This window comes from Lutra lutra, chromosome 8 (genome assembly GCF_902655055.1).
Source record: "Lutra lutra chromosome 8, mLutLut1.2, whole genome shotgun sequence".
NCBI classification, from domain to species: Eukaryota; Metazoa; Chordata; class Mammalia; order Carnivora; family Mustelidae; genus Lutra; species Lutra lutra.
The window spans coordinates 18,110,125-18,135,692 of NC_062285.1; the positions used below are offsets into that span (position 1 = coordinate 18,110,125).

At 34.7% G+C, this 25,568-nt stretch overlaps 1 protein-coding gene across 1 annotated transcript in view; it reads left to right on the forward strand.

Moving 5' to 3' along the window:
- The window catches only part of DNAJC1 (DnaJ heat shock protein family (Hsp40) member C1), a 223,337-nt gene that overhangs the window by 108,930 nt on the left and 88,839 nt on the right, over positions 1-25,568 (forward strand). The window contains exon 8 of the mRNA XM_047740450.1: positions 2,162-2,325. Within this exon, the coding sequence (XP_047596406.1) occupies positions 2,162-2,325 (164 nt within the window). The remainder of the gene's footprint in view (positions 1-2,161; positions 2,326-25,568) is intronic.

Genomic DNA, 25,568 nt, shown 5'->3' on the forward strand with positions numbered 1-25,568 from the left:
AAAATTTAATATTCCCTAGTATAGATGCATCACCAGCAATCATTCAGTCATTTCTCCTATTAATATACATTTACTAAGTTAACAGTTTTGTATCTCTATGAAAAATAACATACAGACATACATATATACCCATGTACTTACATACAATTACATTTTGATGCTTTTATTTCTGAGGGAATTGCTGGAGAAAAAAAAAATTTTTTTAATTTTAACAGTTTCTCTTAGATCACTTCCCAAAAAGTCTGCAATATAATTCACATTTCCACCACCAATGTAGAGATTGCCCTTTCCCTGCCAACAGTACCTTAAGATTTTTAAATTTCTGCCCATATGATAGGTATAAAATTGGATCATGTTATTGATTCAAACTGCATTTCTTTAACCTTTAGAGGTTAAAGATAAACCTTTAGAGACAAAGATAAACCTTTAGAGATAAAGATAAACTTTTAGAGGGTGTATCTTGTTTTTTGGCCATTTGGATTTGTTCTTTTGTGACTTTTGCCCATTTTTTCTGTTGGGTGCTTATCCCTTTGTCAGTTTATAGTATCTCCTTATATGTTCTGTATATCAGTTATCTGTTTGTACTTTGAGTCGTACGTATTCCTTTCAAATGTATTCTTTCTCTCTTGATTTGTTTATTCTGTCCTTTACCGTTTCTATAGCATCTGTATTTCTGTTTTAGTTAAGATTTCCTCATCCTTTAAATAGTACCTGTAGTTTTTAAGATTTATTTTTGCAAGGTGTTTATTGTTTGGGTTTTTAAAGTCAAGTCTCTTATCTGACTAGAGTTTATTTTTGTGTATTGTGTAAGATGATGGCCAGCTTCCTTCAAATGGGTATTCAGTTGTGCCAACATTTAAGCATTTTCCCACTCAATTAAAATGTTTATGGATTCTCTGTTCTAGGAATTTATCTATTTCTATGACAATATTATATTAATTTTATTACATCTGCATTAGACAATATGCAAATACACAATGGTGAAGATATGATTATAAGAAATTTGACTGTATGGAATTTGACTGTAGCAATTAAGAATTAAATTGCTTCTCAATATGGACTCTAATCAAAAGGGCTTTAATGAAGAGTCCAGTTAAGAGCCATCTATTAATAACTGCCCCGATGCCATCAGATTAAACTTTGCATTTCTTAAAATATTGAAAAGATGAATGTATATACTATTTATCAAGAGCCACTTTTGAGGGGCGCCTGGGTGGCTCATTTGGTTAAGCAGCTGCCTTAGGCTCGGGTCATGACTCCAGGGTTCTGGGATCGAGCCCCACATCGGGCTCCCTGCTCAGCGGAGAGCCTGCTTCTCTCCCTCCCTCTGCCTGCCGCTCTGCTTACTTGTGCTCTAGCTCTATCTCTCTGTCAAATAAATAAATACAAATCTTTAAAAAAAAAAAAAAAAGAGCCACTTTTACACCAAGTGGTATGTTAGGGTTCTATCATTTTCCACATAGCAACTTTAGAAGATTAGATTTAGCTTTCTTTTACAGATGAGAAAAGAGACACTTGTTCTAAGAGTTTAAGTTACTTGCCCAATATTATGTCACTATTATGACCAGGCTTTTTTCTTTGTGACAGTATGAAATGTTTCATAAAAAGTACTTTGAAAACTAAAGGTATATACAAATTGACATGGTGGTTATATCATGATCATCATCTCATCATTAGTAACTCTTGAGTTTTATTTAAAAACAATGCAGTAGCTAAAGCACAATAAAACAGCTAGCTATTTATAGCAAAGCAATTATAATTTTTTTAACCCCTTTCACCCATTTCTCCCATTCCCCTCACCCACCTCTGACAACCACCAATCTGTTCTCTGTATCTGTGAGCTGGGTTTTTAGGGGGGTTTGGTTTGGTTTGGTCTTTGGTTTTGTTAAGATTCCCCATATAGGAGAGATCATATGGTATTTGTTTCTCTCTCTCTGACTTATTTCACATAGTATAATCCCTTCGCGGTCCATTTATACTGTTGCAAATGGCGAGATTTCATTCCTTTTTACGGCTGAATTATATTCCATTGTATATAACTCTGTTTTAATGAAAGAATAGTATGTATATGTTTTTTCAAGATACGATGTATTAATAGACTGTTAAAAATTATTTTCTTTCTTAACAAATCTCAATAATTGATTCTCTTAAACATTTTTAGAACAGAAGAAAGTTAAAGTAAAAAAGCCAAAACCTGAATTTCCTGTATATACACCTTTAGAAAGTGCATATATTCAATCTTATGATCATGGAACTTCTATAGAAGAAATTGAGGAACAAATGGATGATTGGCTGGAAAACAGAAACAAAACACAGAAAAAGCAGGTAAATAAACTTTTAAAAATTTATTTTAATTGAATAAAATAGAGAAAAGTGCATAAAATATAAATACACAGCTCAGTGAATTGTCATAAGGTGAACCAAGTTAACTGTTGCCAAGATCAAGAAGATACAGAACATTGCCATTGGCCAGAAGCCTCCCTCATTCTTCCTCCTGGTCTCTACCTTCCTTTTCTTCCACAAAGATAAAACTGTCCTGACTTCTAACATCATAGATTAGTTTTACCTGCTGTTTGAAATTTCTAAATGGAATCATCCTGTTTTAGTCCATTCAGGCTGCTCTAACAAAAATATAATAGACTGGGTGGCTTAAACAACAAACATTTATTTCTCACAGTTCTGAAGACTGGGAAGTCCGAGATCAAGACGCCGGCAGATTCGGTGTCTGGTGAGGGCACTCTTCCTAATTCATAGACAGCAGTCTTCTCGCTGTGTCCTCACATGGCAGAAGAGGTGAGAGAGCTCTCTGGGGTCTCTTTTATAAGTGCACTAATCCCATTCATGAGGGCTCCACCCTCATGATCTAATCATCTCCCAAAGGCCCTACCTCCTAATATCATCACATTGGGGGTTAGGATTTCAACATATGATTTTGGGGGAACACAAACATTCAGTCCATAACACATTCCATGTGTACTCTTTTACATCTACTTTTCTCCATTTGGTATTATATTTGTAAGATTTGTCCATTGTTGTGTGTAGAAGTAGGTTGTTCATTTTCATTAATGTATAATAGTCCATTTAGAAATATAGAATTTTTTTGTTGGAAATTGTGCTTTTTCCAGTTTTTGGCTACCATAAATAATTTTCATGTGAACGTTACTGTACTTTAGTATGCATATGTGTAAATTTCTATTTTGAAGTTAAGTTGCAGTAAAGCTCAACTTTACTTCTAAACAGTTTTTAAAATGTTTTTTATCAATTTATACTTCAGCAGCAGGATATGGAAATTCCAGTTACTCTACATTCTTGCCAACACTTGGTCAAGTCTTTTATATTTTAACCGTTCTGGTAGGTATATAGTGATATCTAATTATGGTTTAATTTGCATATTCTTTGACCAATAAAATTGAATGAACAATTTTTCTTATGTTTATTGGAACCTAATAATTGCCTATGTGAAGTCTTGTCAAGTATTTTTTTTTAATTGGGTTGCGTGTGTTTTCTCATACTGATTTGTAAAGAGTTCTTTATATATTTCATAAATAGATCTTCTACACCTATTTTATCCAACTCGGGCTTGCCCTTTCACTCTCTTAATGGTGTATTTTGATGACCAAAGTTACTAATTTTAATCATCATGATTTTCCTTTCCTTTCCATATTTAATGTTTTTTGTGCTGTGTTTAAGAAATCTTTTCTTACCTCAAAGTCACAAAAATATTAGTAAATCCTTCTACAAGCTTTAATGTTCTGTTTTTCACATTAAATCAATAGTCTGAAATTTCTTTTTGTGTTTGGGGTGAAGTAATGTTTAAGTGTAAAGTTTTTTCAAAAGTTTTCCAAACCAGTTGGCTCACTTAATGAAAATACTGCCTCTTACAGCTCTATAAATACCATCTTTATTTAAAACAAGTGTTCATAACTGTATGGGTCTGTTTTCAGGCTTTCTACTTTGTTTCTCTTAGTCTTGTGCGTCTTGTGCCAATACCTTACATCATAATTTGCTGTAGCTTTATAATAAGTACGTGGTGCAATAACTCTCCAGCTCATTTTTCCTTCTGTAAGATTACCACTTTATGTTTTCATATAAATTTTCAAAGTAGCTTGTCGTTTTCCACAAATTACTCAGCTGAAGTACTCAATTTAGAGTATATTGAATATATGTAGGTCAGTTTTGGAAGAAATAATACTGAGACAGCATTGATTCTAAAAACCACGAATAAATGCATTCATTCACATCTAAAATATTTTTTGATATGTGTCACAACTTTTTGTGTACAAATATTGCATATTTTTTCCTTGGATTTATTCCTGGGTGTTTAGTGTTTTTAGATGACACCATAAATGATATTGCTTCTTAAATTTCACTTTCTATTTGGTATATACAAATATAATTGAATTTTGTATAATTGCCTTATATCCAGCAACCTTGCTAAACTTATTTTTCAGTTCTATTTATCTGTATATTATACATTTCTTTTGTACTAATTAGGATCTCTAATACATGTAGAATAGAAGTGATTATACCAAGTATCCTTGTTTCATTTTCAATCTCAAAAACTTCCAGCATTGAAAGTTTGTATTTCATCATTGAAATTATTTCTTAAAATTTTATCATTTCATTATTAAATATGATGTATGTTGCCAGCTTTTTATAGAATTTTTTTAAAGATTTTATTTATTATTTATTTGACAGACAGAGATCACAAGTAGGCAGAGAGGCAGGCAGAGAGAGAGAGGAGGAGGAAGCAGGCTCCCTGCTGAGCACAGAGCCCGATGCAGGGCTCGATCCCAGGACCCTGGGATCATGACCTGAGCCGAAGGCAGAAGAGGCCCTAACCCACTGAGCCACCCAGGCAGCCATACAATTTTTTTATTGAGATATATTTCACATAACAAAATTCACCATTTAAAATTACATACATTTTAGTGGTTTTTAGTCTTTTCACTATGTTGTGCAACTACCTAATTTGAAAACATTTTCATCACACCAAAAAAAGTAAAATAACCCTCTACCTGTTAGCAGTAAGTTCCAATTCTCAACCTTCCGCTTCTATGACAACCACTGATCTACTTTCCGTCCCTGTGGATTTACCTATTACAGAAATTTCATGTAATTACAATCATGCAATATGTTTTCAAGGTTCGTCCATGCTGTAGCATTTAACAGTGATGATGGTGCAGTTTCTATTTCTTTATTCCTTTGTATGCGACATATTGTCTTTTTTGCCTTTGCTGGCCTTGTAATTTTTGTTGTTTTTATTGAAGACCAGATATTATGAATATTATAACTTTGCAACTCTAGAAACCAGATTCTCTCTCCTTTCTAGGTTTTGTTGTTATTTGGTCTAATTGTAGTTGTTTGTTTAGTGCTTTTTTTAACTAATTTTATGACGTCTGTATTTTTTGTCATGTGTGGCCACTGAAATCTCTGTTTCATTAGCTTAGTGACAGAGTTTCCTTAAATGTCTAGAGCCCAAAATTCTTCCAGTCCTTGCAAAGTTTATGTGTATGTATTGGAGATGCCTTCCATATTCAACCTTGGTTATGGAAGGCTATAAACCAACCCTGCCTTAGCCTTTACTTTGTGTTTCCAAAGACACTCAAGGTCATCAGTTAGTGAGAACTTTGTCATTTTCACGTCTTTTTTGAGCATGCTCACAGCACTGAGCATGCACATAGACTTCTAGATTCCCAGGGATGTCAGAGCATCCCATTCCTCAGCTTTCCTCCCCAGCTTTTTAGTTACTCTGATGTTTTCCCAACTATTTTCTGTCACCTTGGTCAGCAGTGGCTAAGATATTAGCCTGTAAAAGTTTTCAGCAAATGCCTGTAGGGAAGCAGCTTTAGAATTAGGCCAGTTTTGAATTAGGGAAAATAAAGACAAGCTCTTTGAACCCGTATTCCAGGGAACCACCAGACAGGTTAGGACAAATACTCATCATTCTTTGCAAATTAGCTCATTCTGCACCTGCCATGGTTAGAAATCAGTTATTATTTTCAGAGGCAGTGATGAGCTATGAAATAGAAGATAGGACTGGGGTCCATTAAAGTGCCACAAAGTTTGTTGTGCTTTTTTTTAATTGAAAAATTGACATACAATGTAATATTAGTTTCAAGTGTACAACATACTGATTCAACATTTGTGTACATTACTCTATACTGTGCCCAGTAAGTCACCATCTGTCACCATAAAACATTGTTACGGTATTATGGACTACATTCCTTTGCTGTACTTTTATCTCTGTGACTTAATTATTTTATAACTGGAAGTTTGTACCTCTTAATCTCCTTCATCTATTTTGCCCATCCCCCAACATCCCTTCCCTCTGTCAACCACCAGTTTGTTTTCTGTATTTAAGAGTCTGTTTGTTTGTTTTGGTTTTTAGATTACACATATAAGTGAAATCATATGGTATTGTTTTTCTCTGACTTATTTCACTAAGCATAATTCCCTTTAAGGCCATTCCTGTTGTCACAAATGGCAAGATCTCTTTCTTTTTTATGGTTAAGTAATATCTCATTGTGTGCATGTGTGTGTGTATTGTGTGTCCATCTATCAATGGATACTTAGCCATATCTTTGCCATTGTAAATAATGCTGCAGTAAACTGAGAGTGCATATATCTTTGAATTAGTATTTTCATTTCTTTGGGTAAATGCCCAGTACTAGAATTACTGGATTACATGGTATTTATATTTTTAATGTTTCAAGGAACCACCATACTGTTTTCCATATCAACTGCACCAATTTACATTCCTACTAACAGTACACAAATGTTCCCTTCTCTCCACATCTTCACTAACATTTGTTACTTCTTGTCATTGTGGTACTAGCCATTTCTAACAGGTGAAAGATGATATCTCATTTGGTTTTGATTTGCATTTCTCTGATCATATTGCCCTTCTTTTCATGTGTCCATTGGCGATCTGCATGTCTTTCTCAGAAAAAATGTCTACTCAGGTCCTCTGTTTTTTTTCATTGTAATGTTGGGATTTTTTGGTGTTGTATAAGTTCTTTGTGTATTTTAATATTAATCCTCATGGGATATATCATTTGCAAATATCTTCTCCCATCCTGTGGGTTACCTTTTTGTTTTGTTGATGGTTTCCTTTGTAGTACAAAGCTATTTATTTTGGTATCGTCCCAATAGTTTATTTTTCTTTTTGTTTCCCTTGCCTGAGGAGACATATTCATAAATATCTTGCTAAGGCCAATATCCAAGAGTACTGCCTGTGTTTTCTTTTAGGAGTTTCCTAGTTTCAGGTCTCACATTTAGGCCTTTAATCCATTTTGAGTTTACTTCTGTGTGTGGGATAAGAAAGTGGTTCACTTTCATTCTTTTATGGGTAGCTGTCCACTTTTCCCAGCATCATTTATTGAAGAGACTGTCTTTTCCTCATTGTATATTCTTGCATCTTTTGTCCTAAATTAATTGACTATATAAGTAGGGTTTATTTCTGGGTTCTCTATTTTGTTGATCTCTGTGTCTGTTTTCGTGCCAATACCATATTGTTTTGAATACTGTAGCTTTGTAGTATAGTTTGAAATCTGGAATTGTGATACCTCCAGCTTTGCTCTTTCTCAAGATTGCTTTGGGTATTCAAGGTTTTTTTTGGTTGCATACAAATTTGATGATTATGCTAGTTCTGTGAAATATGCTGTTGGTGTTTGACGGGGATCGCATTTAATCTGTAGATTGCTTTTGATAGTATGGACATTTTAACAATATTAATCCTTCCAATCCATGAGCATGGTTTATCTTTCCATTTGTGTCTTTTTCAGTTTCTTTTATGAATGTCGTATATTTTTCACAGTACAAGTCTTTTTCAGGACTGTGTTGAGTAAAAGAAGTGAGAGTAGACACCGTCATCCATGTTAAAGGAAGCACTTTCAGTTTTTCACTTTTGCGTATGATGTTACCTATGGTTTTGTCCTACTTGATTGTGGTAAATGATTTTTTTAATGTATTGTTGAATGTGGTATGATAATATATATTGAGGATTTTAGCATCTATGTTCATCAGAGATATTGCCTTGTAGTTCTCTTTCTTTGTAGTGTCTTTGTCTGGTTTTGATATCACAGAATGTTGCGCATTCATAGAATGAATTTGGAACTTTTCCTTCCTCTTCTATTTTTTGGAAAGTCTGAGAAGAACAGTATGAACTCTTCTTTAAATGTTTGTTAAAATTCACCTGTGAAGCCATCTGGTCCTGGACTTTTGTTTATTGAGAGTTTTTTTAATTACTGATTCAGTTTCATTGCTGGTAATCCATCTGTTCAAATTTTCTATTAATTCATGATTCAGTTTTGGAAGATTCTGTGTTTCTAGGAATTTATCTACTTCTATGTTGTCCAATTTGTTGGCATATGATTTTGCATAATATTCTTTATAATTCTTTGTATTTCTGTGGTATCAGTTGTTATTTATTTTCCTTATTTCTGATTCTACTTATTTGAGTCCCCTCTTTATTTCTGATGAGTCTGACTAAAATTCTATCAATTTTGTTCATCTTTTCAAAGAACCGGCTTTTGGTTTCATTGAGCTTTTCTATTGTTGTGCGGGGGGTAGGTTCTATCTTCTGTCTCATTTATCTGCTCCAGTCTTTATTATTTCTTTCCTTGTTCTGGCTTTGACTTTTGTTGGTTCTTCTTTTCTCCTTCCTATACCTATAGGGTTAAACTCTTTGAGATTTTTCTTGTTTCTTTTTTTTATTAAGTATTTCACTTTAATTCCAGTATAGTTAATATACAGTGTTATATTCGTTTCAGGTATACAATATAGTGATTCAACAATTTTATACATTACTCAGTGTTCATCATGATAGGTGTACTCTTTAATGCCTATCACCGATTTTACCCACTCCTCCCTCTACCTTCCCTCTGGTAACCGTTAGTTTGTTCTCTATAGAGTCTGTCTCTTGGTTTGTCTCTCTCTCTTTTTTCTTCCATTACTCCTTTGTTTTTCTTAAATTCTCCATGTGAGTGAAGGGATTTTTCTTGTTTCTTGAGGTAGGCAGGTATTGCTGTAAACTTCTCCTTTGGAACTTTTTTAACTGTATCTCAAAGATTTTGAACCATTGTGGTTTTGTTTTCATTTGTCTCCATGTATTTTTTAATATTGTCTTTGATTTTTTCATTGACAAATCAATTATTTAGTAGCATGTTTTTCCCATCTCCACACATTTGTGTTTTTTCCAGTTTTTTTTTTTTTTTTCCTGTAATGGATTTCTAGTTTTATACTGTTGTGGTCAGAAAAAGTAATTGTGGGAAGCCTGGGTGACTCAGACTCTTGATTTGGGCTCAGGTCATGATCTCAGGGATGTGAGATTGAGCTCTGCACCAGGTTCCACACTCTCAGCATGGAGTCTGCTTGAGATTCTCTCTCTTCCTCTCCCCCTCCCCCTACTCATACACACATACACTCTCTCAAATAAATAAATCTTTAAAAAAAAAAGAATAGATAATTGATATGATTTCAGTCTTCTTAAACTTATTGAGATTTGTGGTTAATATATTTTCTATCTGGGAAAATGTTTCATGTGTACTTGAAAAGTATGTGTATTCTTCTGTTTTGGGATGGAATGTTCTGTATGTAAAGTCTGTCTGTTTTAATGTGTTGTTCAAAGCCACTGTTTCCTTCTGTTGATTTTCTGTCTGAATGATGTATCCATTGATGTAAGTAGAGTGTTAACTATTATTGTATTACTACTATTACTGCATTACTACCAATTTCTCCTTTTATGTTTGTTAATATTTGTTTTAGGTATTTAGGTGCTCATATGTAGGGTGCATCCTCTTACTGGATTGATTCTTTTATCATTATTTAGTGCCATTCTTTGTCTCTTACTGTGGTCTTTGTTTTAAAGTTTATTTTGTTTGATACAAGTATTGCTGCCCCAGCTTTTTTCTCACTTCCATTTGCATGGTCCCTTCACTTTCAATCTATGTGCGTCTTTAAGTTTGAAGTGAGTCTCTTATAGACAGCATGTAGTTGATTTTTGTTTTTTTATCCTTACAATCATTCCTAGGTCTTATTGGAATATTTAGTCCATTTACATTTAAAGTAATTACTTATAAGTCCTTCTCTGTTCCTTTCTTCTTCTTTAGCTCTCTTCCTTGCGATTTGATAACTTTCTTTAGCATTATAATTGGATTCTTTTCCTTTACTTTGTGTATCTGTTATGAGTTTTTGATTTCTGTTTACCATTGGATTCATATATAGTATCTTATATGTATTACAATGTATGTTAAATTGATGGTATCTTAAGTTTGGACATGTTCACTAAATTTTTATACCTCCCACATTTTATGTATCAATGTCCTATTTTACATATTTTTGTGTATCTCTTGATTAGTTTTTGTAGATACAGTTGATTTATTGGTTTTGCATTTTAACCTCCACACTGGCTTTATAAATTATTGATCTATTATCTTTACTATATTTACTATTACTATTGCGATTGCTGTATGCTATCACTATATTTGTATATAAATTGTATATTATATTTGTATATAGTATATAAAAATATACTATATTTGCTATTACTATTGCTATTGCTATATGCTATTACTAATATTACTATATTACTATATTTGCTTTTACCTGTGAAATTTTTTCCTTTCATAATTTTGTTCTAGTTTTGGCCTTTTCTTTCCATTTAAAGAATTCCCTTTAACATTTCTTTAAAGGTTTGTTTAGTGGTGATGAACTTTAACTTCTGTTTGGAAACTATCTTTCCTTCTATTGTGAATGATAACCTGGCAAGGTAGAGTATTCTTGGTTGTAGGTTTTTTAATTTTCAACACTTTGAATATATCATACCACTTTCCTATGGCCTGCAAAATTTCTACTGAAAAATTAGTTGATAGTCTTATAGATTTGGTTTATTTTGTGTTTCGTTTTGTTTTGTGTGTAACTCTTTCTCTTATTGCTTTTTAAATTCCCACTTTAGCATTACTCTTTGCCGTTTTCATTATATGTCTTGGTGTGGACCTTCTTGGGTTCATTTTGCTATGGGCTTTGTGCTTTCCAGACCTAGACATCTTGTTCCCTTCCCAGATTAGGGAATTTTTCAGCTATTATTTCTGTAAATATGTTTTCTGCCCTCTTTTCTTTCTCCTCTCCTGGGATCCTTATAATATGAATGTTATTCTGCTTGATGATATTGCAGAGTTCCCTTAAGCTATTTTTATTATTCTTTTTTTCTTTTTCCTGCTCATCTTTGTTACTTTCTATTACCTTGACTTCCAAATCAATGATCCATTCTATGTTCTCTAATCTTTTTTTCTGGAGAGGGAGATGGGGGAGGGACCAAGGGAGAAGGACTCAAGCAGACTCCACACCCAGTGTGGAACCTGATAAGGGGCTTGATCTCACAATCCTGAGATCATGACCTGAGCCAGAATCAAGAGTCAGATGCTTAACCAACTGAACGACCCAGGCATCCTCTAATCTGTTGTTGATTCTCTGTAGTGAGTTTTTTATTTCAGTTATTGAATTCTTCAGCTCTGACTGGTTCTTTTTAATATTTTCTATCTCTTTGTCAAAGTTCTCACTGAGTACATCCACTCTTTAATCAAGTCCAGTGAGTATCTTTATGTACATAACATTAAATTCTATATTAGAAAGTTTGCTTTTCTTATCAAGAATCAGCTGATTTTGGGGCACCTAAGTGGCTAAACCTCTGACTCTTGATTTCTTTTCAGGTCAAGATCTCAGGGTCCTGAGATCAAGTCCCACATTGGGCTCTGTGCTCAGTGGGCAGTCTGGTTGAGATTCTCTCTCTCTTTCTCTCTCAAATAAATAATGTTATTTATTTATTTTTATTTATTTATTTTTTTTAAGAATCAGCGGGTTTTCTTGAAATGGTCCCGCAAGCTTTTGGCTAATTTCCAGAGTTCAGAAAAAGTTGATTCTTAATAGTTTTTGCCCATTTTTTCTTGCTTTTATAGAGAGACAGAATTTGGAGTTCCTTATTTTGCCATTTTCATTGACAAAATTATACGTTTTTTAAAAGTCAAGTATATTCTCTTCCTAGATTTGCTGAGGTTCTTTAAAAATGAATATTATCAAATGTTATCAAAAACCTTTTTCTGTGATTAAGGTGGTCATGTGATTTTCTTAGGTGGATTTCTTAGATTTTCTAAGGTGGTCATGTGATCTTTCTTTGTTAATGAGATGATTTATATTGATTGATTTTCTAATATTAAACCACCTTGCTTTCCTAGAATAAACCCATTTTATTGTTTTGATTTGACAGTACTTCGTTTAGGATTTTTGTTTTTATGTTTAAAAGAGAGATATTGGCCATATGAGAAAGAGTGACTTTTCTTATATCTTTGCTAGGTTTGATGTTAATCATGCTGGTCTTATAAATATGAAATGCTTCTTCTTTTTTTAAACTTTCTTTTTGAAATAATTTCAGATTCATGGGAAGTTGTATAGACAGTAGAGAGTTTTTATTTACCTTTCATCCATTTTCCCCTAATGGTTATATCTTCTGTACCTACATTTTAATACCAAAACCAGGAAATTGACGTTAGTGTGTATTTACATATGTTTACTTGTATGCCATTTATCACATATATACATTTATATATATAAAGATATAAAACTATTCAAGATACAGAACACAAAGGTAACTCTCATTCTTCTTTTTTTTTAAAGATTTTATTTATTTATTTGACAGACAGAGATCACAAGTAGGCAGAGCAGCAGGCAGAGAGAGAGTGGGGGAAACAGGCTCCCTGCTGAGCAGAGAGCCCGATGCAGGGCTCGCTCGATCCCAGGACCCTGAGACCATGACCTGAGCTGAAGGCAGAGGCTCAACCCACTGAGCCACCCAGGCGCCCCATCTCATTCTTCTTTATATCACACCCATCCCCTCTGGTTTTTGGATTTAAAATATTTAACTACATTTCTCTTGGGTACCAAGAAGTGGAGTTGCCAGGTCATCTGGTAGTTCTAAGTTTAACATTCAGAGGAACTACGAAACTGTTTTCCAGATCAGCTGCCCCATGGTATATTCCTACCAGCAATATATGAAAGTTGCAGTTATTTTCATACTCACCAGCATTTAGTGTTTTCACTATTTTTTAACTATACTAATGTGTAGTGATATCTCATCATGATTTTAATCATGTTTTCCTTAATGATTTTTTATGTTGAACATCTTTTTGCTCATTTGTTGTCTGTATATCCTCTTAGAGTGAAATCTTTGTGTGTTTTGCCTATTTTCTAATTCTGTTGATTGCTTTTTTGTAATTAAAGTTTGAAAGTTCATTATATATTCTTAATATATGTCCTTTATCAGAAATCTGGTTAGAAATATTTTCTCCTAGTCTGTAACTTTTCTTCTCATCTTCTTAACAGTATCTTTGGCAGAGCAAAATGAATTCTGTTACACTGAAATTAAATTTTAAAAAAAAGGAGAAAAGAAATTGGAAAAAAAAGTTTTTAATTTGGATAAAGTCTAGTTTATTATTTTTGTCCTTTTATTTGTTGTGCTTTGGTGTCATGCTCGAAAACTTTTTACCATGCCATTGGTTCCAAAGAGCTTTCTCTTGGGTTTTATTCTAAAAGTTTATTGCTGTAGTTTACATTAAATATATGATCCACTTTTTAATATTTGGTATGAAACTTAGGCAAAGGTTCTTTTTTCTTTTTTAATGTTTAATCCAGTCACTTCACCATTTGTTTAAAAGAATATCCTTTGTTCTTTATTTTTATTTCCTGGAAGGGCTACATATAATTGGAATTATTCCTCCCATAAATATTTAGAAGAAATCACTCATAAAGCCAAATGGGGATTCTCACAGGGATGATCTTTGAGATCCAGTTTCTTTAATACTTACATAATCATTCAGGTTCATATTTCTTATTGTGTCAGCTTAAGGTATATTTTTCCCTAGAATTTGTCAATTTGTTTAAATTATGAAATTTATCACCATAAAGTTTGTTTATTTACTGTTTACAGCAGCGCTGTCCAATTGAACTCTTTGCAATTATATGTTCAATGTCTATGCTGTTCAGGATGGTATATGGCTTTTGAAAACTTGAAATTTTGCTGGTGGGACTAAGGAACTGGATTTCATTATTAATTTCATTGATTCCATTATTAATTTCATTACAATTATAAATAACTTTTATTTAATAGCTTCACGACAGTATTAGCACACATCTGTATGGTCTATAATAATTTTCTCCTTTTCTTTGCTCATATTAGGTATTTGTGTGTTCTTGTTGTCTCTCTCTCATTATTCTTTTCAGGTTATTAAGTTAATAGTCTTTTCAAATACCATCTTCTTTTTTTGTGTTTTTTTTTTTTAAGATTTTGTTTATTTATTTGACAGAGATCACAAGTAGGCAGAGAGAGAAGCAGAGAGAGAGGGGGATGCAGGCTCCCCACGGAGCAGAGAGCCCGATGTGGGGCTCTATCCCAGGACCCTGGGATCATGACCTGAGCTGAAGACAGAGGCTTTAACCCACTGAGCCACCCAGGCGCCCCCCATCTTCACTTTTTATGTCTCTATATTTTATGCCTATTTTCTGTGTCACGATTATTGCTCTTTTATTATTTCTTTCATTCTACTTTCTTTGATTTTTTTTTATTCTTATCTAACCTCTAAAGACAGAGAGTTAACATATTGATTTCCAATCTTTCTTATATGCATTAAAGGCTATAGAGATGGCTTTAGGTAGAAAGCCACAAGTTTTAATATTTTGTATTTTCAGTGATCATTCAGTTAAAAATATTTCTAACTCTCATTGTGATTGCTTTGTTGAACTATGGACCCTTTAGGAATATATTATGAAAATGTTCTAGTTATCATTTTGTTATTAATTTCCTGCTTATTTGCTTTGTGATGAGAAAAGATTCCGATTTCAGTCCTTTGTATTGAGACTTGCTTTATGGACTACCTGTGGTCAATTATTATAAATACTCAGTAAATCCAGAAAGAGTTGTGTAGTTGTGGATAAGTATTCTATATATGTTAGTTAATGTTTGTTAATTGTGTTTTAAAACCATTTGATCATTATTGGGTTTTATTATGCTTGTTTAGCCAATGATAGTGAGAAATGTGCTGAAATCTTCAAATGAGATTGTTCATTTGTCAGTTTTTCCTTATAGCTCTGTCAGATTTTGCTTTATATATATTGAAGCTATTGTTGCTTTGAATTTTGAATAGTTATATCTTCTTGATAAATCAACCTTTTTACCATATGAGGTATTTCAGCTTGTCTCTAGTAATGCTTTTTTAATTATCAAATGTTCCTTGTCTAATGTTAATATAGCTATACTAGCTTTTTCTGCTTTATGTTTGCAAGGTACATATTTTTTTCCATCCTGTTACACTTTTGTTTCCTTATACATTAGATATGCCTCTTATTTTTTAAAATTATTTATTTATTTAAGTAATCTCTGTACCCACTATGAGGCTCAAACTCACTACCCCAAGCTCAGGAGTCACAAGCTCCTTGTGTTGAGCCAGCTAGGCTTCCCATGCCCTCTATTATTGTGAAATTTTAAAAATCTAGCCTAACATCTTTGAAGCATTTATTCCATTTTTTATTTAATAAAATCACTGAACTCTTGGAATTTAAATCTGCCATCTTACTATTTGTTTTTTATATGTCCTTCCTAGTTTATGTTCTTTTTCTCTCTCAAATCTTGACTTTAGGATTGTTGGACTAATTTTTAATATTCCATTCGCCTCCATATTCTAAGTTCTTTTTTCTCCTATTTTCTTTTGTGTTGGTTGATAATTTTTTACATTCTGTTCTTTTTAACAGCTTTATTATTGATATGCAAATGACATAAACTGCACATATTTAAAGTGTTCCATTTCATCCTTTTTATGATATATATTTACCTGTGAAACCATCATCAGAACCAAGATATTTAACAGATCTATCACCCCAAAAGTTTTATTCATGCCCCTTTATAATCTGTCATTCTCAACCCTACATCTGTCTCCTGGCAACCTGTCTCTACTTTCTCTTACTGTAGATTAGTTTGCATAATCTAACACGCATACGGAAGCATATGGTATGTACTTTATTTTGTCTGACTTCTTTCTGTAAGCATAATGTTTATATTTAACCACGTTTCTTTGTGTTTCAATGGTTTGTCCTTTTTAGTGCTGAATATTCTATTAACGTAGATATGCTACAGTTGGGACTTTTTTTAAATCTCTTCAGTTGATGGACATTTGAGTTGTTTCTAGTTTATGCCACTATAAATAAACCTGTGATGGGGCACCTGGGTGGCTCAGTCACTTGAGCATCTGGCTCGTGATTGGATCAGATCATGATCTCAGGGTTGTGAGATGGCACCATGTCTGGCTCTGTACTGGGCTCTACACCTAGCTTAGCATTCTCTCTCTCCCTCTTCTTCTGCTCCTTTCCCCCACCTGCACATGCACACTTTCTCTGAAAACAAAAAAACAAACAAACCTTCTGTGAAGAATCCTGTATAAGTTTTTGTGTGGACATATGCTTATATTTCTCCTCCATATATGCCTTGTGGTGGAATGACTGGAATATGAGATGAGGGTCTATTTAAATATTTAAGAAGCAGCCAAACTGTTCAGCAGGTGGCTGTTCAACTTTATATTCCTACAGGAAATGTGTGAGAGTTGCAGTTGTTCCACCTCCTCGCCAAACCTTGCTATCATCATTCTTTTTCATTTTAGTCCTCTACAGTCTCATGGTGATTTAATTTGCAGTTCCCAAATGATTATTAATGCAGAGCACCTTTTCATGTATTTATTTTCCATTCAAATATCTTTTTTTGTGAAGTGGCTGTTCAAATCAATTTCCCATGTTTGTCATATTATTGAGTTTGAAGTTCTTTACATATTTTGGCAACAAGTCCCATGTCACCTATATGTTCTGCCAGTATCTTCTGCCAGTTCCTGACTTGCTTTTATTTTAGTAATGGTGTCTTTTGAAAAGCAAACGTTTTTAATTCAGATTTTCAGTTTATCCAGTCTTTTTCTTTTATACTAACTTTCTTTTATGAACTAATTTAGAAATCTTTATCAAACCCAAAGTCTCTAAGAGCTTCTCCAGTGTTTCTATCCAGGAGTTCTATAGTTCTAGCATTTGTATTTAAGTCTACAATCCTTTTTAAGTTAATTTTTTTTAAAGATTTTATTTATTTATTTGACAGAGAGAGAGATCACAAGTAGGCAGAGAGACAGACAGAGAGAGATGAGGAGAAGCAGGCTCCCCGCTAAGCAGAGAGCCCGATGCGGAACTCGATCCCAGGCCCCTGGGATCATGACCTGAGCTGAAGGCAGAGGCTTAACCCACTGAACCACCCAGGCGCCCCCTTAAGTTAATTTTTGATATTGTGTAGGGTAAGGGTTGAGTTTCATACTTTTTCTTAATGTGTGGTAGCACCATTTGTTAAAATGTTATCCTTTGCCCATTGGATCTTCATTGGAAATCAGTTCTGTTGGCCTTTCTATTCTGTTATATTAAATTGTATGTCTGTATTCACACCAGTATAGTTTCATCTTGATTACGTTAGGTATATAAGTCTTGAGATCAAATATTGTAAATCCTCCAACTTTTGTTCTTTTTTTCAAAATTGTATTGGCTTTTCTAGTTTCTTTTACTTTCCATAAAATTTAAATCAAGTTGTCACTCTGTACCAAAAAAATCTGAACTTTTTATTAGAATTGCATTAAATCTGTAGGTCAATTTGGGGAGAAATGACATTTTAGCGATAGTGAGTCCGTTGATCTGTGAACATAGAATATCTCTCATTTTATTAAAGTATTTGCTAATTTCTCTTGGAGCATCTTTTGTCAAATTTATACCTAAGTATTTCATACTAACAATATCAATATTCATACCAACAGTATTTCAAATATTGTTGATACTCTTCTAAATTGACTTTAATTTCAATTTCTGATGGTCTTTATGAGTATATAGAAATATAGTTGATTTTTATATATTGATTGACCTTTTATCCTGAAACTTTACTAAATTCACTTATGTCTTAGTATTTATTGATTATTTATTTATTTATTTATTCATTTTTGATACACTCCTTGTTATTTTTCTACATAGATGATTATGTTGTCTACAAATAAGATGGTTATGCTTCTTCCTTTCTGACATTGAGGCCTTAAAATCTTCTTTGTTGCCTTTTTGGTTGGATAAGACCTCCAGTTTTAAATGATGAGAGAAGATACCTTTGTTTCCTTCTTGCTCTTAGAAAGTTTTTAAGAATGATGTTAGTTCTAGGCTTTTAACAAGTGCTCATCATTAAAATGAGGAATGAGGAATGTCCCTTCTATTTCTAGTTTTTTGATAGTTTTAATAGATGTTAGATTTTGTCAGAAACTTTTTCTGCATCAAATAGGATAGTTAAAATGTCCTTTCTCTTTTGTGTGGTAATACAGTGAATTTTACTGATTTTTTAAAAAAAATGTTAAACCAGTCTTACATTACAGGGATAAACCCCAATTTGTCTAAGTATTATTATTTTTATGTATTGTGGATATGTACAAGAATTTTTTTTTTAAGTAGGCTCCATGCCCAGGATGGAGTCCAATTTGGTGAATGCATGACCTTGAATTGAAGACATGAGCTGAAATCAAGATTATTATAACCAACTAAACCACCCAGGCACTCCTCTTATGAGAATATTTAAAAATTATGACTATGTTCATGAGGGCTATTGGCCTATAATTTTTTTTCTTTTCTTTTCACTGTTCCAGAATTCATTATTTATGCACCACACTCAGTGCTCCATGCAATACATGCCCTCCATAATACCCATCACCAGGCTCACCCCAGCCCCCAGCCCTCCTCTCCTCCTAAACCCTCAGTTTGTTTCTCAGAGTCCTAATGTTGTTTTATTTTAATATTTGTGTCTGCTTTTCATATCAGGTATATTAACCTAATAGAATGCACTGGGAGCTGTTCTTTTCCTATTCTCTTTTCTACAAGCATTTATGTCGATTTCATCTCTCCTTTCTTAAATGAGCCAGTAGTTTGTGTCTTTGAAGGGATTTGACCATTCCCCCTGTTATTGAGTGTACTGGCATAAGTTGTTTGTCATATTCCTTTTTTATCATTTTAATATCTGTAGTAGTGGATGAGAGAGGATATCTCGAGTGATTTCTTTTGTTTCTAATTTGTGTCCTCTGTTTTATTTCTGGTCAGGGTCCTCAAAAGTACATGCATTTTACTGATTTTCTTTAAAACTCACCTTTCAAGTTTTACTGATTTTCTTTGTTGTTTTTCACTTTTCTATCTCATCGATTTCTACTCTTTAATTTCTTTTTCCTGTCTCCTAATTATTTTGGTTTAATTTGCTCTTTTTCTAGTTTCTTGAGGTGGAAGCTTAGGTCATTGATTTGAGAACTTTCTTCTTTTCTAAGTGGTATTGCTATAAATTTCTTCTGAACACTTTAATTTAAATGTAATTTTATATATTTATATTACATTTTGGCTGTATCCCACAAATTTAGGTATCGCGTTTCATTTTTTATTCAGCTCAAAATAGTCTGATTTCTTTTTTTATTTCATTTGTGACTCATATTTAGTTACTGTGTTGATGAGTATTTTCCAAAGATCCTTCTGTTACTGCCTTCTTTTCGTAAATAGTTTTTTCTTAATTTAAGTATTACAGTTTTTAAAATCTTGGGTGAGCATTTAATTCATTTGTATTTAGTATTATTATTGACATTTTGGGATTTAAATTTATTATCTCAGTGTTTGCTTTCTATTTGTCCTTGTTTTATCAGGGTTTTTTTGTTGTTCTTTTCTCTCTTGCTTTCTTTCGGATTTTTTAATTTTTTTATAAACATATAATGTATTATTAGCCCCAGGGGTCTGTGAATCGCCAGGTTTACACACTTCACAGCACTCACCATAGCACATAACCTCCCCAATGTCCATGACCCAATCACCCACTCCCTACCCCCCTACCCCCGGCCCCCCTCAGTTTGTTTTGTGAGATTAAGAGTCTCTTATGGTTTGTCTCCCTCCCGATCCCATCATGTTTCATTTATTTTTTTCTACCCCCCAAATCCCCCCATTGCATCTCCACTTCCTCATATCAGGGAGATCATACGGTAGTAGTCTTTCTCCAGTTGACTTATTTCGCTAAGCATAATACCCTCTAGTTCAATCCACGTCGTCACAAATGGCAAGAGTTCATTTCTTTTGGTGGCTGCATGGTATTCCCTTGTATAAATACCGCATCTTCTTTATCCATTCATCTGTTGACAGACATCTAGGTTCTTTCCATAGTTTGGCTATTGTGTACATTTCTGCTGTAAACATTTGGGTGCATGTGCCCCTTCGGATCACTACGTTTGCATCTTTAGGGTAAATACCCAGTAGTGCAATTGCTGGGTCGTAAGGTAGCTCTATTTTCAACTTTTTGAGGAACCTCCATACTGTTTTCCAGAGTGGTTGCACCAGCTTGCTTTCCTACCAGCAGTGTAGGAGGGTTCCCCTTTCTCTGCATCCTCACCAGCATCTATCATTTCCTGACTTGTTAATTTTAGCCATTCTGATTGGTGTGAGGTGGTATCTCATTGTGGTTTTGATTTGTATTTCCCTAATGCCGAGTGATGTGGAGCCCTTTTTCATGTGTTTGTTGGCCATCTGGATGGGTTCTTTGCAGAAATGTCTATTCATATCCTCTGCCCATTTCTTGATTGGATTATTTGTTCTTTGGGTGTTGAGTTTGCTAAGCTCTTTATAGATTTGGGATACTAGCCCTTTATCTGATAATGTCCTTTGCAAATATCTTCTCCCATTCTGTCAGTTGTCTTTTGATTTTGTTAACTGTTTCCTTTGCTGTGCAAACTTTTGATCTTGATGAAATCCCAGTAGTTCATTTTTGCCCTTGCTTCCCTTGCCTTTGGCAGTGTTCCTAGGAAGAAATTGCTGAGGTTGAAGAGATTGCTGCCTGTGTTCTCCTCAAGAATTTTAATGGACTCCTTTCTTACATTGAGGTCCTTCATCCATTTTGAGTCTATTTTCATGTGTGGTGTAAGGAAATGGTCCAATTTCATTTTTCTGCATGTGGCTGTCCAATTTTCCCAACACCATTTGTTGAAGAGGCTGTCTTTTTTCCATTGGACATTCTTTCCTGCTTTGTCGAAAATTAGTTGACCATAGAGTTGAGGATCTATTTCTGGGCTTTCTATTCTGTTCCATTGATCTATGTGTCTGTTTTTGTGCCAGTACCATACTGTCTTGATGATGACAGCTTTGTAATAGAGCTTTAAGTCCGGAATTGTGATGCCACCAACTTTGGCTTTCTTTTTCAATATTCCTTTGGCCTTTTTTGGTGGCTGCACAAAAAACCTCGAGGTCTTTGGTGGCTGCACAAAAGACCTCGAGGTCTGTTCTGGTTCCATATAAATTTTAGAATTATTTGTTCCATTTCTTTGAAAAAAATGGATGGGATTTTGTTAGGGATTGCATTAAATGTGTAGATTGCTTTAGGTAGCATAGACATTTTCACAATATTTATTCTTCCAATCCAGGAGCATGGAACATTTTTCCATTTCTTTGTGTCTTCCTCAATTTCTTTCATGAGTACTTTACAGTTTTCTGAGTATAGATTCTTAGCCTCTTTGGTTAGGTTGATTCCTAGGTATCTTATGGTTTTGGGTGGAGTTGTAAATGGGATTGACTCCTTAATTTCTCTTTCTTCTGTCTTGTGGTTGGTGTAAAGAAATGCAACTGTTTCTGTGCATTGATTTTATATCCTGACACTTTACTGAATTCCTGTACAAGTTCTAGCAGATTTGGAGTGGAGTCTTTTGGGTTTTCCACACATATATCATGTCATCTGCAAAGAGTGATAGTTTGACTTCTTCTTTAACGATTTGGATGCCTTTAATTTCTTTTTGTTGTCTGATTGCTGAGGCTAGGACTTCTAGTACTATGTTGAATAACAGTGGTGATAAGTATTGAGAGATATGAATTTAGTGCCATTGTATTGCCTATAAGGTGACTGTTACTGTATATTGTCTCTATTCCTTTCTGATCTACTAATTTTAGGGTCTCTCTTTGCTTAGAGGACCCCTTTCAATATTTCCTGTAGAGCTGGTTTGGTGTTTGCAAATTCTTTCAGTTTTCTTTTGTCCTGGAAGCTTTTTATCTCTCCTATTTCAATGATAGCCTAGCTGGATATAGTATTCTTGGCTGCATGTTTTTCTCGTTTAGTGCTCTGAGTGTATCATGCCAGTTCTTTCTGGCCTGCCAGGTCTCTGTAGATAAGTCCACTGCCAATCTAATATTTTTACCATTGTATGTTACAGACATCTTGTCCCAGGCTGCTTTCAGGATTTTCTCTTTGTCGCTAAGACTTGTAAATTTTACTACTAGATGATGGGGTGTGGACCTATTCTTACTGATTTTGAGGGGGGTTCTCTGTGCCTCCTGGATTTTGATGCTTGTTCCCTTTGCCATATTAGGGAAATTCTCTACAATAATTCTCCAATATACCTTCTGCTCCCCTCTCTCTTTTTTCTTCTTCTGGGATCCCAATTATTCTAATGTTTCATCTTATGATACCACTTATCTCTCGAATTCTCCCCTTATGGCTCAGTAGTTATTTGTCTCTCTTTTGCTCAGCTTCTTTATTCTCTGTCATTTGGTCTTCTATATCACTAATTCTTTCTTCTGCCTCATTTATCCTAGCAGTAAGAGCCTCCATTTTTTATTGCACCTCATTAATAGCTTTTTTTATTTCAACTTGTTTAGATTTTAGTTCTTTTATTTCTCCAGAAAGGGCTTTTATTTCTCTAGACAGGGTTTCTCTACTATCTTTCATGCCTTTTTCGAGCCTGGCTAGAACCTTGAGAATCATCATTCTGAACTCTAGATCTGACATATTACCAATGCCCGTATTGATTAGGTCCCTAGCCTTCGGTACTGCCTCTTGTTCTTTTTTTTGTGGTCAGTTTTTCTGCCTTGTCATTTTGTCCAGATAAGAACATATGAAGGAGCAAATAAAATACTAAAAGGGTGGCAAAGACCCCAGGAAAATGTGCTTTAACCAAATCAGAAGAGACCCCAAATCGTGGTGGGGAGAAAGCGGGTAAAAATAAGTTCAGAAAAAAAAAAATTTTAAAAAGAAAACAAATAAAGAAAAAACATGAAAAAGAAAATATATATATATATATATTAGACTGGTGACTAGAACAGGGTCACCCACTTAATTTTGGGAGTATTTTGGTGTCTTAGAAGAAAGTACCTCCCAAAATTTTAATGAATGAAAAACATATATAAGGGTAAACACAATGAAGGGATGGAATATGACTATAAAGATGAAAAAAAAATTTTTTTAATTTTTAAAAAAGGAGTCGATAGGGTAAGTTGGTTTGGAGAATAAAGAAAAGGAAGGTGGAGAGAATTTGCTCGGGCTGGAGACTAGAACAAGCCTGGTGCTAGATTTAGGGTGTATTTTGTTCTATTAGAAGAAGTTGTACCCCAAATTTTTTAGATGAAAAAAACCCTATGTGTATACAAAAAATCAAGTTAGATACAATGAAGGATAAAATATGACTATAATAATGAAGGTTCAAAAAAGATTTTTTTTATGAAAGGTATTAAGATAAACTAGTTAAAAATGTTAAAAGAGGAAAGGGTAAAAGTTAAAAAAAATTAGCAGAAGAAAAAATAATAAAATTTTTAAAAATTAACTTTGTAAGACTAACAATTCATGGGGAAAAAGCCATGAATTCCATGCTTTGCTTCCTCCTCCTCTGGAATTCCACTGTTTTCCTTGGTAAGTGAACTTGGTACTTGCCGGATTTCTTGTTGATCTCTGGGGGAGGGGCCTGTTGTAATGATTCTCAAGTGTCTTTGCCCCAGGTGGAATTGCACCACCCTTACTAGGGGTCGGGCTAAGTAATACACTCGGGTTCACTTTCAGGAACTTTTGTTTCCTGAATGCTTTCCGTAGAGTTCTGGAGAATGGGAATGAAAATGGCGGCCTCCCAATCTCCAGCCTGGTGGAGCCAAGAGCTCGGGGCCCCACTCCTCAGTGCGCCTCAGAGAAAAGCGCTCAATCACTCCCATCTCCCTGGCCTCCAGCTGCGCTCCAAGCTCACCCAGCCTGTGACCAAGCGTCTTTGTCTCTGGTGCACAGCTCCTCCTGGAGTCTCTGAACCCCACAGATCCCTGAGCTCTTCCAGGGGGGTCTCCCCGGATCTTATGGGGACCCCACTCACAGAGCAGTGGCCTGTGCCACGGATTACAGTTCAAGGTAACCCTGAGTTGAGAGCTCACTCTTGGTTCTGTCTCTGTAGCTGGCTTCCTTGCTCTAATACCTGCGAGTTCTGCGACACTCAGACACCCCTGATCCTTCTGTGCCCCCGCAGGACCTGGGGCCATGCTGTCCCCGTGTGGCTTCACCCCTGTTTAGCCTCTAGAGCGATGTCTCTCAGTGGAGCAGACTTTTTTAAAGTCCTGATTTTGTGCTCCCTTGCTCCACTGTTTGCCGGGAACCAGCCCCTACCCCTGTGGTCTATCTTCCCGTCGTTTTGGATTCACTTCTCTGCCGGTCCTACCTTTCAGAAAGTGGTCAATTTTCTCTTTCTGGAATTGCTGCTCTTCTCTTCGATCTCCTGTTGGATTTGTAGGTATTCAGAATGGTTTGATAAGCTATCTAGCTGATCTCCTACTACCTGATGTCGTCTCAGCCTGCTACTTATCCGCCATCTTGACTCTTCCCCCACCTCGGATTTATTAATTTTTTCATTTCCATTTCTCCCCTCTGTGAACTTGGTATAGCCATATACTTTTTTGTTCTTCTTTTACTGGGTAATCTAGAGTATTGAAGTGCATTTAACTTATTACACTCCTGTATGACTTTGTTTTTGCCATTTCCCAGAGAGCAAAATGATCTTAGACCCTAATTTCATGTCATCTGTCTTCTTCCTGAATTTTCTGTATTATTATATGTTATGAGTTGAATTGTGTCACTCCCAAAATTCAAATGGATACTCTCAGTATCTCAGAATGTGACAGGTAAATATAGGATCAGTGCATATGTAATTAGTTAAAATGAGGTCATACTGGAGTTTTTGTATGTAGAACTCTGTGATTATGCAACATGTCCTTTCCTGGATTTCTTTGTTTCAAAGCTTATTTTCCTATTAGAATTTTTATCTATGGTTTCTGTGGTTGAACTGACCATAGAAATGTGCATACATTAGACTCTTGGTGTTTGTTAAATTAATCAAGCGTACACAGTGACTTATTATGGTGACTTCTGCAGAGAAAGCATAATAATAAGGGAGTGGGTGACAAAGTACTGGACTTTTAAGTTTGGGAGAACTGAATCCCAGTTTTAGCATCACTGTTTATTTTCTACTTGTCTGGGTTTTCATTTTCTTATTACTTAACACCATACAAAAAGTGTGAAGTTGGGCACCTGGGTGGCTCAGTGGGTTAAGCCGCTGTCTTCAGCTCAGGTCATGATCTCAGGGTCCTGGGATCGAGTCCCACATCGGGCTCTCTGCTCAGCAGGGAGCCTGCTCCTCCTCTCTCTCTGCCTGCCTCGCTGTCAA